We start from the raw sequence: 16,845 nt of genomic DNA, 5'->3' as shown, positions 1-16,845 counted from the left end.
AGTACAGATGAATTAGGAAATTTAGACATGGGAAGTTACTTTCCCCTTAAGTACATACTGAGATTTCAGTTCAAATCTTCAAAATCAAAGTTCTGATCCTCAATGCTCCATCTTTTGGAAATTTTTGAATATTTTAATTTTTAATGAAAAATAATAATGTCAAAGGGATGAAGTGCAAAGGATTGTTTTATCCAATTTAAGTATCAAGGAATTTTCTTTAAAATATTTATTCATCAGGTTCACCATCATTGGTCATTTATCTGTAAAGTTAAATTTGTCTTGCTTTCAGCCGCCCTCATTCGTGGTAACAGAAATAACTGTGCTCAATTCTCCAATAACCTTGATTGGCTGATTAGTAAATTGGACAGACTGGAATCTTCCTCAGGTAAGAAATAGGTTATGATAGGAAACTTGTAATTGGGTAAAACAAAAAGTTTTCTTTTCTTTTTTCTTGTGGAAGACATCATCATGAATTCCTGTAACTGATCATTTTGTAACAAATATTAAAAATATTAACTTTAATGAGCAGAAATAAGGTTCTGAATTTCTTATAGACAAGGTTTCATTCACAAAGCGAGTTTCATCAGTCCCAACTTTTCATTTGTCATTTATCAGTGTGTAAATTCTGTGAAGTTCTCCATCTTCTATATAATCATAGTGAAGGAAAACATATATATATATATACCTAAATTGACCAAGGTTAAAAATGTTTATCTTTTTCAGCATCTTGAATCCATCACTACTCTGTTAAATTGGTAGCATGCTGCATTTTTGGTGGTCTTGAAACTGTGTTTGGTCATTATATTGATCATAATTCTTAATTTTTTCAAAGTTGTTTGACTTTACATTATTGTTGCTGCTTTGTAAATTCCTTTAGTGGTTTTGTTCACTCCATTTTGCAAGAAACAAATCTTCCCAAGTAACATTCCATCATGTAGCATGATTGTTCAGTCATTCTCCTTAATTTTTAATTCCTTGCCAATTCAGAAATAGCTGATATAAATATTTTTGTAATATGAGTTCCTTTTCTCTTCCTTGATTTCTTTGTGGATTATAATTGACCTTAGTGGACAATTTAGTAATTCTTTGAGCAAGAGTTCTGGAAGTTGCTCTCCAGACTATTTGGACCAATTCACAATGTCAACAAGAAGACCTAAGAAATTAAACAAAGCAAAACAAAGTCCAGATATTTCCTCCAGAAGAGTGTAGAACCTGACCCTAATACAAAGTCCCAATTCAAGAAGTGTAGAAGTATGAGTATACTACAACAAAAATAATCCCAACAGAAAAAGCCATTATGAAGACAAGTATGCCAAAAGAAAAATTCAGAAGAGAATAATTCCAGTATATCTTCAATCAAAATATCAACTAAAAACACAGTTTTGGCATGGGTGTGAAGTCAAATAAAATACATGGAAGAAATAAAGCAAAAGTTAAAGAAAAGACTTTAAATAATTTTATAAATGAAATGAGAGCACCATGAAGGAGCTGTGAGTTGAGTATGTGAAGCTGATCTGTATCAATCCCACAATATTTCCTTTCCCCATAGCCTCTAGCCTTGAGACTTGTGCTGTGGCCTGCCCAACTTACTGATATTTACACTTTGACCAGTTGAGAGTTAAAATTCAGGGTTGATTCAAAAACTGAAAGCCATTTTATATACAAGAATAGCAAAACTCATATGATTGCATTAATTGATACCATATACTCATTCTTCTTATCCAAAAAAAAAAAAAGACTAAGGGCGGCTAAGTGGCGCAGTGGATAGAGCACCAGTCCTGGAGTCAGGAGTACCTGAGTTCAAATCCGGCCGCAAACACTTAATAATTACTTAGCTGTGTGGCCTTGGGCAAACCTCTTAACTCCATTTGCCTTGCAAAATCCTAAAATAAAATAAAATAAAATAAAGTAAAATAAAATGAAATAGAATAACATAAAATAAAATAAAATAAAAAAGACTAATTGAAAGCATATCTTTCCCTAATATGATAAGTAATATCTATCTAAATCCAAAAACCAACGTCATGGAGAAAGACTAGAAGCCTTTTCAATAAGACTAGAGACAAGGATTATATTATCACCATTACTATTTGATATAGTGCTGGAAATGTTTGATATAGCAATAAGAAAAATGAAATTAATGGAAAAACCATATGCAGGAGGGAATGAAATTATTGCTTTTTACAGATATATAATATTTCACTTGATTAATTTTTAAAATTTAAGTTAAATAAAATAATTTTTAAAATAACTATAACTAAGTTGTAAGATGTGAAATACCTCCATAAAAACCACCAATTATTTCTCTGTATTGCCAAAAACACTCAGGAGGAAAAAATAGAAAAAGAAATTTCATTCAAATTAACTTCAGATTGGATTTTTACCTACCAAATATATATATATGAATGTAAGAAAATACTCTATAAATACTGACTTAAAATATTAGAGAAATATTTTCTTCTCATGGTAGGCTGAGAAGATATAATAAAAATTTTAAGATTACCTAAAATAATTTTCATATTCAGTGCCAAACCTACTAATGTATAACTTTTTAGATTTAAAAAACATAAAAAAGAAATTCTTCTGGATACACAAAAGATCAAGAATTTCAAGGGAAATAATGAAAAAAGAGGAAGAAAAGGAATATAGTAGTATCAGATCTCAAATAAATTACAGAACAGGTAAGGAGCAAAATGGATATAGGTTAATAGAGCAATCAGTGGAATAGAGTAGGTATACAGTATCAAAAGGAAACAAGCTCAGTAGCCTAGTTTTGATTAACCCAATGACTCTCTGGGTTAAAAATACACTATTTGATAAAAATACTGAGAAAAGAATAAAGTAATCTGAAGGAAACTAGGTAATGACAAACATCTGATAATATATACCAGTTAAAAACTCCACATAAGTGAAAGATACGGAATTGTATTATAAACAAATTACCATTGATATGTATGAATAGGGGCATAGTTCAGAATCAGAACAAAGGATTAAGAAAATCATTCATACAAACTAATGCAGCCAAAATTAAATGAAGGAAATAGATAACTGGGTGAAAAATAGTACTTTGTATAGCCTTCTTAATCATATTGATTATGTGATATAATAAGTTTCCCTGCTCTTCTTCTTTTATTCACTAGCAAATTATACTCCCCTATTCTGTCTTTCCTTTCTTCTTTTAAAATAATTGAAACATCATAAAATCATTCTCAGGTCCTCTATCTAATTCTCCCCATGACTTTTGATGATATTCGGGAAAAATATTTTATTAGAATGTAAAATAGTCCTCCATATCCTTTTTCAAGTACATGTTCATATCTTTTGTAGTCTATTCCAATTACTTAATATTGAAGCTCAACATTTGTTACAATGTAACTGAGAGTTTTGTCTTGGGATTTCTTTTAGTATCTTATGAGGGGATTCTTCCTAATTTCATTTTGCCCTCTGGTTCTAATATATCTGGGCAGTTTTCATTCAAAATTTCTTAAAACATCATATATGGATGTCCTTTTTGTGATCTTTATTCTGGATAGATCATGATCCTTATATTTCCATCCTTCTCTCCAGGTCTATTTCCAGACTAAATTTTTTTATGAGAACCTTTGCATTTTCTTCCATTTTTAAAAAGTCTTTAGGCTTTAGTATTTTGAGTTTCTTATGAAATTACTGTTTGATCTAGTTTTGTACCTCTTTATGTCAAACTGTTACTTTTCTAATTCTTTCATCTTTCATTTTTTGGCTCTTGCTTCATTTCTTTCAAGAATTTTAATTGACCTTGAGACCAAGCTGTGCTTCAAATTTGGGTCTTTACTTTTAGAGGTTGTGGAATATTCTCTTCTTCTTGGTTTGTATCTTTTTCAAGCCTAGTTCCATAACAATTCTTGATCATGAATAATGTTTTTTATTCATTTATTCACTCTTCTACCCTCATATTCTGAATTGGGATTTTGTGACAGGGTTAGGCTTTGTGTACTTTTGGAAGGAATAATGGAGACTTGTATGAGTTTGATCTATATTATCTGAAGTCTTGCCACAGCTTTTTCTCATTATTGAATGTTTTCTTTTTCAAAAATAACAAGGGTGACTGAAAGCTACAAATGTTCAACACATTATAAACACTCCTAACTATGCCCATCTGGTCTATACTTTAGTTTCCCAACCCCTGCTTGAGACTAAGAATAATAACTGCAAGCTTCCCCACCCTGATCGGAGCCCAGTAGACAGCTGTGGGCCCAGCCTTGTCAGCTAATCATAAGGCATTGTAAATTCAGAGCAACAGTTGTAGACTAATCCCTGCTTCTTCATTCCCTGACCTAGTTACCTGTTAGCCCTACTCCATATGTCTATGGGCTAAAATCATAAACTTGCCCCTGCATCAAAGCAACATTGATATAAGCTTGCACTTCTACAGAGTTCTTGCCCTGGTTCCTTATCGGCAAGCCCAGATCCAGGTCAGTGAGCCGAATCTATCTTGATCCAAGGTCAGAGTAATAGAGTAATCATAATGATTATTCAGCTCTAGACCTCAACATGAGTTTATGAACTGAATCCAATAGCCTGCTCTTTTATTAGAGCAACCTACAAGACTTTTAGACCACTGCTTGTCTTGTCATTCAACTCTAGGTCCCAACATTCCATCTGCATTTGGATATGTAGTACTGATTCAGTGTTAGAGCGGTACAGCTGCCAACTCAGTCTTCTTTCTTTTCCCTCTTCTTAAACAACTACAGGACCCATCTCAGATTCCCTGAAAAAAAGCTTTGTGTAGGTATTTTCTTGGATGGATTCCCACTTACAGGCTTGCAGCTATCTCTTTGTGCTTACTTGACCTGAAAAAAAAAAAAAAATGAACTGTTTGGTTTTTTCCCCCTTGGATTTTTCCCTTACCACTTAATTAAATGTGTTTTCTTGATCTTTGTTTAAGTAGTTGAAGGAAGAGAGATGGTTGTGCTGTCTTCTACTCTGCCAGATTTTCCGGCCTCCCTTTCTTCCTTCTTAAAAGTATAATTTAATGTTCTATAATAGTCTCCTTCCTCTTCTGAGGAAGGAGACTTTTGTGTTTACCTCAAATTCATTTTCCACTTTTCTCTTTCTTTTTTGATTCTTTCCTTTTCTACTCTATCCTCATCTTGCTTTTTGTTTTCACTTTTATTAGTTCTGGCAATCCTCTTTCTTCCCACTATTGTTAGTTTATTTTAGTGGTTTTTTTATTTTGTTTTGTTTTCTGTTTAGTGCCATCAGTTTTTGGCCGAAAGAAGAAAATGAATCATTCTAATTAATTTTTTGAAAAATTTTCTCTATCATAGCCAGAGACTTTATTGATGAACTACAGTAGAAATCATCATTAGTAAAAGTTGAGATCGTGGGGTTTTTCATTCCAAACCATGAATGTGAGAGGTGATATAATAAATGCTATTCTTCTCAGCAAATTGGAAATGCTTTTGTTCCTCCTCATTTAATTTATTCTAGATGGCTTATATTTTAGCAAGTATATCTAGGGGATAGTCCTCATGGGCTAAGGTTCTTCTCTGCTTTGTGCCTTTTCATCCCTTCTGCCTTGCTCTGTCATGTCCAAATGGTTTTTAACATGTTTTAGTAACAATATGCATTTGTTAAGTGTTTACTATTTGCCAGGGACTTCATTAAACCTTGGGTCAGAAAGTAAGACAAAAATAGTACCTGGTATTAAAGAGCTAGGGAGAAAGGAAACCAAAACGTAAATAATTTTTAACATATAAGATATACACAAGGTAAATTAGAAATGATATTAGAGAGAAGGTACTAGCAACATTCAGAAAAATATGGAAGACTTCTTGGACAAGTTGGGATTTCCACTAGGACCTGAAGAGAGCAGAAGAAACTAGGAGACAGGTGAGAGGGAGAATTCTGATAATGGAGAGAGGGACTAGGAAAAATGTTTAGAATGAGAAGATGGAGTTTTGTGTGCAAGCATAGAGCAAGAAGGCTGCTATACATAGAATAGAGTAAAGCAGAAGAAGACTAGGGTAAAGTATAAGGGGCCAAGGTTTGGAAGAGTTTTAAAAACAAAGCAGAATTTTTATAGTTGATTATAGGAAGCCACTGAAGTTTATTGAGTAGATATGGTCAGATTTTCATTTTAGGAAGATCACTTTGGCAGCTAAACATGTGATTAACTGGAGAGGAAAGAGACTTGGCAGACCAAGGAGCAGGCTATTGAAAATAGTACAGGGCTTGAAATAGGTAGGTGGGCCAGAGGAGAGAAGGTAAAGTTATATATTGTTGCAAAGAAGAAAAGACAGAACTTGGGTGTGTGTAGTTGAGTGTAGGTGGAAAGTCAAGGTTGGCATCAAGATGACTTGAAATATGGGAAGAAGGGAGAGTTTTAGAGGAAAGATAATGAAATCAGTTTTGAACTTGTTCACTTTATTTTGTCAACAGGATATTTTGTAAGTTGTTGATGCAACAAAAATAAACCTTAGAAAATCCAAATCAGAGTATTGAGGAACCCCAGGACTCAAGTAATTGATCTCCAAAGGATTTTCATTATGAGATTATGAATTGAAAGTATAAAGTTTTATTAATTAGATTATGTTTTAAAAGTACCTTCTCTTTTCAAGGAACTACCCAAGATACCTAGATACAAGAACAAAGGGAAGAGAAAACAATATCTGTTCTCAGTTAATTTAGAGTTAGTTAGAATTTTTGAAGCAGTTCTACCTGCTTTTTTCAATAAAGTTGATGGCAAAATTCAGGCTCTTTTTAAATTCAGGTACTGTTTAAAGGAGATGATCTTTAAACTGTTGAAATTTTCCTATGTGTACTTTTAATCAACAATTTTCTTGGTTTAAATAAATAAAAGTTATACTCTCCAACATTCTTTTCATATTTAAGACAGTAATTACTCTTTATTAATTGATTAATTACATTTACTTATATATCACTGACTGGATTGTCTCATATTTAGCATCCATCTTAGATAATTTTATCTGTCATCTTGAGACATTAAATAGATTTAGTAAGTTGATATTTATTTTCCCTCAAGATAATATTTTCATTCTTTGCTTTCTAAATATTATTAAGTACTGCAGATCATTAAACATTCAAATGATTTTTATAACTTTCATCTAGGCATTTTGGAAGTATTGCACTGCATCTTGATTGAAAGCCCAGAAGCCTTAAATTTGATATCAGAGGGACACATTAAGTCCATCATTTCTCTTCTGGATAAGCATGGCCGCAATCATAAGGTAGGCATGGGAAGAACAACAATAAGTTATTCAGATTGATGTGTTACCTTCCTTCCAGGGGTGCAGACCACTTTTGCAAGAATTGTCTCGGTTCCACAGAAAGATTAGTTGGCAGGATTCTTTCTTAGTTTCACAAGCTGTCCACAAGTCTAATGTACAACAAGACTAGGAAAGCAGCCAAGTTTTATTTGAACTCCCATGGAGGATCTTCAGGTCTCACTTCAGGGGAAGAGTGGGGAAGCCAACCAGAGGCTTTTAGCCACAGTGTAGTCCATGTCTGGCAGCTAGACAGCAAGCCAGCAGGGAGTCTCCCAACCCCCACAAAATATAAACCCTGGGAACACAGGGACAAAAGACAGGATTGGGTTGGGAACAAACCACTAGGTTGGCAGAACCTGGACATAAAGAAGGAAACACATCTCTGCATAGGCAACACTTTGGCCAGCAATAAACCAGGGATCACACTCCAGCCCCAGCACAAAAAAAAAAAAAACAAAAACATGGGTCTAAACTCCCTATACCCCCAAAATGAGCAAAAACTCTAAAAGAGTACTAACCACAGAAAACTACTATGCAGATAGAGATGATAAAAATGCCACCTCAAAAGAAGAAAGCAGTGAAAAATTACCTATATGATAAGTCTTAAAGATTGGACTCAAATCCGAAACCTCATAGAAGAGCTTAAAAAAGAATATAAAAACCAAAGAAGAGAGGAAGAAGAAAAATGGAATAAGGAAATGAGAGCCATGTAGGAACCAATTGGAAAAAGAATGTAACTCTTCAAAACCCAAATCAACCAACTGGAAAAGGAATGTAACTCATCTAAAACTTGAATTGGTCAAATGAAAAAAGAATACAACTAAGCAAAAAGTAAAATTAGCCAAGTGGAAAAGGAAACACACAAGCTAAATGAAGAAAATAAAACCCTAAAAATTAGAATTGGACAAATAGAAACCAATGAATCTATGAGGCACCAGGATTCCATCAATGTCAAAAACGTTGAAAAAAAAATTGAAGAACATGTAATGTACCTTTTAAGAAACACAAACGACCTGGAAAATAGATCCAGGAGACATAATTTATGAATTATTGATGTACCATAAAGCCTAGATCACAAAAAGAGCTTGGGGCGGGGGGGGGGGGGGCGCGGTTAGGTTGCGCAGTGGATAGAGCACTGGCCTTGTAGTCAGGAGTACCTGCCTAGCCGCGTGGCCTTGGGCAAGCCACTTTAACCCCATTTGCCTCGCAAAAAACCTAAAGAAAATTTTTTATAAAGAGCCTGGAAAATATCTTTAATGAAATTATCAAGGAAAACTGTCCAGATCTACTATATCAAGAAGACAAAAATAGCCATTGAAAGAATACATAGAACTACTCCAGAAGGGGACCAAAAGATAAAAACTCCTGGGGCTATCATAGCCAAATTCCAGAATTTTCAAATAATGGAGAAAGTACTGCAAGCAATCAAAAAGAAGCAACTTAAATACAAAGGAAGAACAATCAGAATTACACAGGACTAATCTCTGAAGCATTGAAGGGTCTGGAAAACTATATTTTGGAGGGCACAAGACCTTGGATTGCAACCAAGAATTTACTACCTTGCAAAATTCAGCACATTCTATCAGGGGAAAAGATGAAATGAAAATAAAAATGAAAATGGAAGACTTCCAAAATTTCCTGATAAAAGACCATAACTGAACAGAGAATTCAGTCTTCAAATACACAATTCCAGAGATGCATTTAAAAAGATAAACAGAAAGGGGGGGGGGGGGACCAAAAAACCAAATGTTAGTCAAGAACATTAAATGGTATATAGCCCTACAAGGGTTTATAACTCTTGAGATTTGTATTTCTGTGAGGATAGTTAAAAGATTAAATATAGTTGAAGAGTTTGTACTTAGAGAATATAGGTGTGGTTGGTTTTTGTCCTATCAAAAAAGACAGGAATTAAATGCCTTTGATTGTGGCTGCTCAGAACAATATGAACTCAGAACAATACTACAGGTCATGCACAAATAGTCCAGGTGAAAAGTTGGGGTGTTTAGTCTAAATTTATATGTCTCACATTTCCTTTGACCTACTTTAATTCTGTCTTGCTCATTGAGCTCTCAGGACTTTCTCATGAGGGCAACCTATGCTGTGTGGTCCTGTGCTAGTGTCTCTGTTACCTTATAATCAATTATCAAGTTCCTGAGAGAGACTTTCGGGGTGTACTTAAGAGTACTTAGAGGTCCTATACTTCTTAATTAAATCAGAAGTGACTACTAGATACTTAGTGGTTTGTCATACCATTAGTGCAAAGGATGTAAACTACTTAGAAGGGTTGGACTAGATTAGGTGATATTATCTTAATCCATACTTCAGTGCCATGGTTGAAGAGTTAAAAGGGGGAGTATGGAATACTTTGATACTTTGTTTGGGGAGGGCTGTAAGACTATGATGGGAGTACTATAGAGATGGAAGGAGAGAATATACTTAGAGGAACTTGACATGAAAAGATTTTTGGCTACAATTGAAAGGAGTAAGCATGGGGGAGGTGAGATACCAATGATTCATGAAATGATTTGATTTTCTATAGTGCTTTGGGTCATGAGGACCCTATGTCATGGAGGATACTTGAAAAGGGGGGGTAAGGTAGAAAGTGATAATAATTTGATGTGATTCATGAATCTTGAGAAGTCTATTTGTAATGAGACAGAAGAGGTGAGAGTATTTAGTGACTGAGTCAATGTTGTTTATCAATCCAATTAAGCAATCAATCAACCTTTGTTTTATTGTATTTTGATTGATAGTACTTTGAAGTCTTCAAGCAATCAAGCAATCTTTGATTGGTTGTACTTTGATAGTATTTCTATCTGATCAAATAAAGGAGTATAAAATAACAAAAGGGATGTAAGTACAAGACATGGTTAAAACAATGAAAACAAAAAGAAGGAAAAGGTTCAACATTAGTGGATAAATAACACCAGGTGAAGAGGCACAAAGAACTGTTATAGTAGAAGGAATAATATATATTCCCAATTAGGTTTAAAAAAAACTATCCTACTCTATAGGGAAGTGGGGGAGGTAAGAAAAGGGAAAAGGATAAAAGGGAAGGGGAAGGTATAAGTAAACTGAAAGAAACTATAAAAGCTAAAGGGGAGAGGGAGTAAAACATTGGGAGGAGGAATAAGAGGAAAGAAAAGAGAAAAGTACAAACAAGAAAAGATAACAGAGGTAAATTAACTGTAAATGTGAATTGGATGAACTCTCCCATAAAATGGAAGCCTATAGCAGAATGGATTAAAAACCAAAATCCTTCAATTTGTTGTTTACAATAAAAACACTTGAAGCAAAGAGATATATACACAAGGTAAAGGTAAAAGGCTGGAGCAAAATATATTGTGCTACAGTGAAAGTTAAAAAAAATCAAGGGTAGGGATCCTAGTCTCAGACAAAGCAAAAACAAAAAACAGATCTCATTAAAAGAGATAAGGAAAGAAACTTCATCTTTTAAAAAGGTGCCATAGACATTGAATTACTATAAATATTAGGCATATACACTAATGATAGAGCATTCAAAATCCCAGAGGAGAAACTGAATGAATTACAAGGAACCATGGACAGCAAAACAATAATAATAGGGAACCACAACCTCCCTCTCTTAGAATTAGATAAATCTAATCACAAAATGAAAGTAAAGAAAGTAAATCAAACCTTAGAAAACTTAGATATGATAGACAGCTGGAGAAAACTGAATGGAGATAAGAAAGAATATACCTTTTTTCCTGCATGGCACCTATACCAAAATTAACCTTGTATTAATGAGCATAAAAAAACCCTTACAATCAAATGCAGAAATGCAGAAATAATAAATGCATACTTTTCAGATCATGATGCAATAAAAATTAAATGTAATAAAGGCTCATGGAATGTTAAATCAAAAATTGGAAACTAAACAACTTAATAAATTGCAACACTGAGATATACTAAAATTATGAGAAATTTTCTATCTCCAAATACTTATATGATAAAATAAAAGAAGGAGAAAAATAAATCAGGTATGCAACTAAGAAAGCTAGAAAAAGAACAAATTAAAGATACCCAATTAAATGCAAAATTAGAAATTCTGAAAATCAAAGGAGAGATTAATAAAATTGGAAGCAAGAAAAGCATTGACCTAATAAATGAGTTGATTTTATGAAAAAGACAATAAAATAAAAAAACTTTGGTTAATATAATTTTAAAAAAAGAAGAAAACTAAATTATCAGTTTCAAAAATGAACTCACCACCAATGAGGAGGAAATTAAAGAGATAATTCAGAGCTATTTTGCCCAACTGAATACCAAGAAATTTGATAAACTGAGTGAAATGGATGAATATTTGCTAAAATATAAACTCCCCAGAGTAACAGAAGAAGAAATAAAATATTTAAATAGCCCCATTTCAGAAAAAAGAAATTGAAGACACTATAAATAAACTCCCTAAGAAAAAGTTTCCAGGTCCAGATGAATTTACAAGTGAATTCTACCAGATATTTGAGGAACAATTCAAATTCTACATAATCTATTTTTTAAAATGGGAGGAGTTCTGCCAAATTACTTTTATGACACCAATGTGGTGCTAATACCTAAACCAGAAAGAACTAAAATAGACAAAGAAAATTATAGACCAATCTCCCTAATGAGCATTGATGCAAAAATCTTAAATAAAATTTTAGCAAAGAAATTAGAGCAAATTATTCCTAGGACAATATATCATGATCAGGTAGGATTTATACCAGGTAGGCAGAGATGATTCACTATTAGGAAAATATGCAGCATAATTGAACATACCAATAATAAAACCAACAGAAATAAACAATCAATGTTAGAGAGGTTGTGGGAATATTGATACATTAATGAACTCTTTGTGGAGTTGTGAACTAATCCTATCATTCTGAGAGCATTATGTCACAAAGCCCTAAGAGCAACAGACCGTTCATACCTTTTGATCCATATTCTATTTGACCAATTCTATACCTATATCCAGAAGAAAGCATAAAAAATGGCAAAAGTCCTACATGTTCCAAAATATTCATAGTTGTCCTTTATGTGGTGGCAAAGAATTGGAAATTGAGGGGATGCTCATCAGTTGGGGAATAGCTGAACATTCTTGTATATTAATATTATGAAGTACTATTTCATAAGAATCCATGAATGATCAAACTCTAGAGAATCATGGAACAAATTACCAAAACTGATGCTGAGTGAAGGGACCAGAGAACAAGAGAATATTATACATATTACCAATAACATTGTGAGTTGATCAGCCTTGATGGATGCAGCTCCTTTAAGTTCAGAAAACTAGGACAACTCTGGGAGACCTGTTACAGACAGTACTATCCACATTCAGAGGAAGAAAAACAAAATAAAATGAAACAAAAAATCTTATAGAATCTGAGTGAATACTACATCTCTTTTTTAAAAATTTCTCTTATATTTTTCCTTCCTATATCATGATTTTCTTTCTTGTCCTTTAGTTCTAATTCCTTATACAGAAAATGATTAATCTGTAAACATGTTAAACACAACTGTATATGTACAGTGTTCACCAGTTCACTTAAGGGGGATGGGGGGAGCTGGGTAGGGTTGGTGGACAGAAATTATGTAATTTAAAAATATGCATTTTGTATGAATGTTGAAAAGATTTCATAATATGTAATTTGAAAAATAAAATAAAATATCAATCAAGAAAAAAAGAGATCACAGTTTCCAATTTATTTTCCAGACCTAAGGTTTTCTTATCACTAGGGTATAGTATAGTATAAAGTTATGAATGTTAAGCCAGGAAACCTGGTACAACATCTACCTCCTGTTCTGTCTACCTGTATGAAGATACAACCGAGTCTGAGTCACAGTCTCCTAACCTTTAAAACCAAGATAACAGTTTCTAATGGCTACTTCATAGGACTGTTTTGAAACTATATAAAATGCTTGGAAAATCTTAAACCATTCTTTTCCAATTGTCATAATTATTAAATCTTTAATAAAGCTCTAGGTATCATGCAAGACCAAATACATTGATTCAGTACTTTTTTTCTGTCCTTTAAGTACTGTTGACAGACAGTATATATATATATATATATATATATATATATATATATATATATATATATCAGAAAATGAATAAAATAGAACCTCATTAGAAAACTAGCTTGTCAGTATACAAATGCAGTCCAAGTCCAACAATAGAGATCCCATTACAACTCAGTAAGAGATTTCCTAAATGCTAATCTATGTACCTTGTGAATTTATCACTGACTAGTAGTATAGACTAGTAAGACAAATTACTAGACCCCTCTGGGTCTCATTTAATTCTTCTGTAAGTGAATATGATATTTATTTCATCTCCCTAATCAGATGATTTCTAGAAATTCTTTCCAGTTATAAGATTTCAGCTTCCCAAATCACAAAAGACAGACAAAAAAATTAGCTGTGGTATATTATATGACGTTGCTCTATACTCCTACAACTTACTAACATATGCATGTGTATAGTATCATAAACTTTTTAAGGTAAATCAAACCAAGAACTGATGGTCAGAATGGTATTTGTAGATCAAGGGTCAATTTATTTTTAAGATCTAAGATGAACAGGTAAAGATGAGAGCAAGTAGTTGTGTCCCCCTAAGGGAGTGAAGTTGATTTGTGCTGAGGCTCACATTTTCTAATCTCTCATCAACTTTTGTTGCCATAAATTACAAATGCATCTTTGGGAAAAAAGGAATTGAACTCTCTCTGCAGTGTTGTTTAACTAATACATAGAATCCTTAGAAAGTAGGTGAGTCATAGACTTGAACACTTGGTAAGAATAAAAAGAATATAATATGATCTCAAATTACTTTCCCAAATACAATGAATAGGCATGAAGCTTAGTATTTTGAACCATTTTTCTCTGCATGCCAATATGTTCCTTCTTTCCTACTAAGTGTAATAAAAATAAATGATATGTACTCAAACAATACAGAAGCATAAGCCAATAACTACCTACAAATATCAGTGCAGTATAGTGATAGAATACTTACTCTAATCAAATGTTTCTCCATGGGGACTTATTAATAAAACCATGTAATCTATATTATAGATTCTTTTAACCAGAGCTACAAAACATTTAATAGATATTATTTAGATACAAATTTGTTTACTATCCTTTCTATTTTATAGAAAAAAGAAAAACACCAATAGCCTAAGTCAAAGTGCTAAAATGTACTTAGAGAGTTGATCCTTAGTGTTATTTGCAGTTTTTACCTTCAGTTCCTAATTTCCCTTTGAAAATTTCTGAATACTTTTTGAAAAGTGAGCTGAACTTTATCTTGGTTTTAGAAATTGTACTCATGGATGTGAAGCATATAATTTGATTTTTTTTCTTAGAGGATTTATAACAGGAGGTATGATTGTCCAGAATTAAGACCCCTTTGAAAGAAAAAGTATGTCACCGTATAACTTAAATTTCAAAGTGAAATGTAATTTCAGGTTGTCATAGTTGAGACTGATAGGAGATCATCACACCAGGCCAAATAATTCTGACAGCTTTTTGACCTAACATGCAAAATGTAAAAGGCATTATTTCTACCATATTTTCTCTGCATAAATGTGTGAACATACATTCATGCATATATTGCATTGCTTTAAGAGCAACACAGAATTGATTGGGCCTAAACTAAAACTTCAATATCTCTTGTACTGCTATTTTCCCCTTACAGGTTCTCAAAAGTCTCTGTGACTTAAGTCTTAAATGTTTACTCATCATTTTGTGCTTCAGTACCAAGGTCTATAAATGTCAAATCACTGTGTTCTCTCTGAACAGTATTTTTCCCCTTCCCATAGAAGTCACTGTTGTGTCCTCCAAATTGTGGTCAAATTTGAAATTATATGGTTGAGGGCGGCTAGGTGGCACAGTGGATAGAGCACCAGCCCTGGAGTCAGGAGTACCTGAGTTCAAATCCGGCCTCAAACACTTAATAATTACCTAGCTGCAAACCGCTTAACTCCATTGCCTTGCAAAACCCTAATATATATATATATATATATATATATATATATATATATATATATATATATATAGTTGAGCATAGAGGGACAATTAAGATTGAAAGACTCTGAGGTGGATAAAAAATGTTCTGTTGGCCCTTTAGAGAGCCAGAAGCTATTCATTAATGTCACTTTGGAATACTCTAGTATCTTCAAAGTTATAAATGTGGAAATATTATATAGTAGTGAAGAAGTTTCTTTCAAACAGTGATGGGTTTGGAATTATAGGACTAAGGTTTAAATACTATTCTACCACCAACAGGCTCTATAACTTTAAGAAAATCATTTCACTTTTCTGTGTTTCAATTTCTTCATTTGTTAAATGGAACTAATAACTACTGCCCCATTTCTCTCATTTCTTCATCTATGACAGATATTTAATGCCTGCTGTGCACAGAGTCATATGTTAAACATAATGAAAAGGTTAGCTGTATCTACCTTCATGGAGTTTATACTCAGGGTCAGAGCCAAAATGCTGGAGAAAAGGTAGGGATTACAACTTCAAAATGATCTCTCAGAACAAATTCTGGAACAACAAAGGCCACACAAGAATGATATGAAATCATTTCCAACCCAAAATAACTTCAAATATCAGTAGGAAAGGTCTGTCAAAGCAGAGCCCAATACAAGCAGTACCCTGGCTTGACAGCAGCCATCTTGGTAATGGGGGCTCCTGGAGCTCTCAACCCATAAACAATAAAGGGTTCAGACCATTGATCAGAAGGAGATTATGGAGTCCCTTTGCTGAAACTGAGTGCAGGACTACATTGCATGACCCATACACAGATTTGGTTTATAATCCTGGGTCACCAGAAGGAGCACTAGTACATCAGAATTTGTGGTGAAAGGGAAACAAGGATGCTGGTCACAGTTCCTGGGTAGAAGAGAGTACTTGTATGTAATCATAGACGAGAGAACAGATCAGGAATTTAGTAAACCCATTTCTCCTTAGATCATAACACCTTGAAGAACTGAAAACTTAATCAAAATTCTGAAAATAACTGCATAAAAAGCCTTCAATTTGAAGGGGGTGCTTCCTTCTCCCTGAAAAGAGAATCCAACTTTAACAAAAATTTGAAAATCTAAAAATAGACAGGGAAAGGATCAAACAGCAGAAAAAAGAACTTGATCACAGAAAGTTACTTTGGTAGCAGAGAAGCTCAAAACACAAACTCAGAAGACAACAACAAAGTCAAAACTGCTGTATTCAGCACTACAAAGAAGAATGGGACTTGGTCTCAGACTTGAATTCTTGGAAAACCTCAAAAGTAATTGAAAAAATCAAATTAGAGAGGGAAAGCAGGAGAAAGAAATGAGAGTAATGCAGAGAAATAATGAAAAAAGAATCTATAGTTTGTTGAAAGAGTCTCAGTAAATACTGAAGAAAACAGCACTTTAAGAAACAAAATAGGTCAAATGATAGAAGGGGCATCAAAATTCACTAAAGAGAAAAATGTCTTTAAAAAAGCAGAATTGGTCGTAGAAAAAGACAAAAAGTTCACTGAAGTGAACTCCTTAAAAGGCAGAATTGGTCACACAGAGAAAGATGTACAAAAATCTAGTGG

At 33.4% G+C, this 16,845-nt stretch overlaps 1 protein-coding gene across 12 annotated transcripts in view; it reads left to right on the top strand.

The window, feature by feature from the left end:
* The window catches only part of RYR3 (ryanodine receptor 3), an 833,777-nt gene that overhangs the window by 369,039 nt on the left and 447,893 nt on the right, over nucleotides 1-16,845 (top strand). For all 12 annotated transcript variants that reach the window (XM_074235022.1, XM_074235021.1, XM_074235020.1 and 9 more), the window contains 2 exons: nucleotides 290-385; nucleotides 7,111-7,229. In XM_074235022.1, coding sequence (XP_074091123.1) covers nucleotides 290-385; nucleotides 7,111-7,229 — 215 coding nt within the window. The remainder of the gene's footprint in view (nucleotides 1-289; nucleotides 386-7,110; nucleotides 7,230-16,845) is intronic.

This window comes from Macrotis lagotis, chromosome 4, assembly GCF_037893015.1.
Source record: "Macrotis lagotis isolate mMagLag1 chromosome 4, bilby.v1.9.chrom.fasta, whole genome shotgun sequence".
Lineage (NCBI taxonomy): Eukaryota > Metazoa > Chordata > Mammalia > Peramelemorphia > Peramelidae > Macrotis > Macrotis lagotis.
The sequence above is the reverse complement of the archived record's forward strand: the minus strand, read 5'-3'. Positions and strand labels throughout refer to the sequence as shown.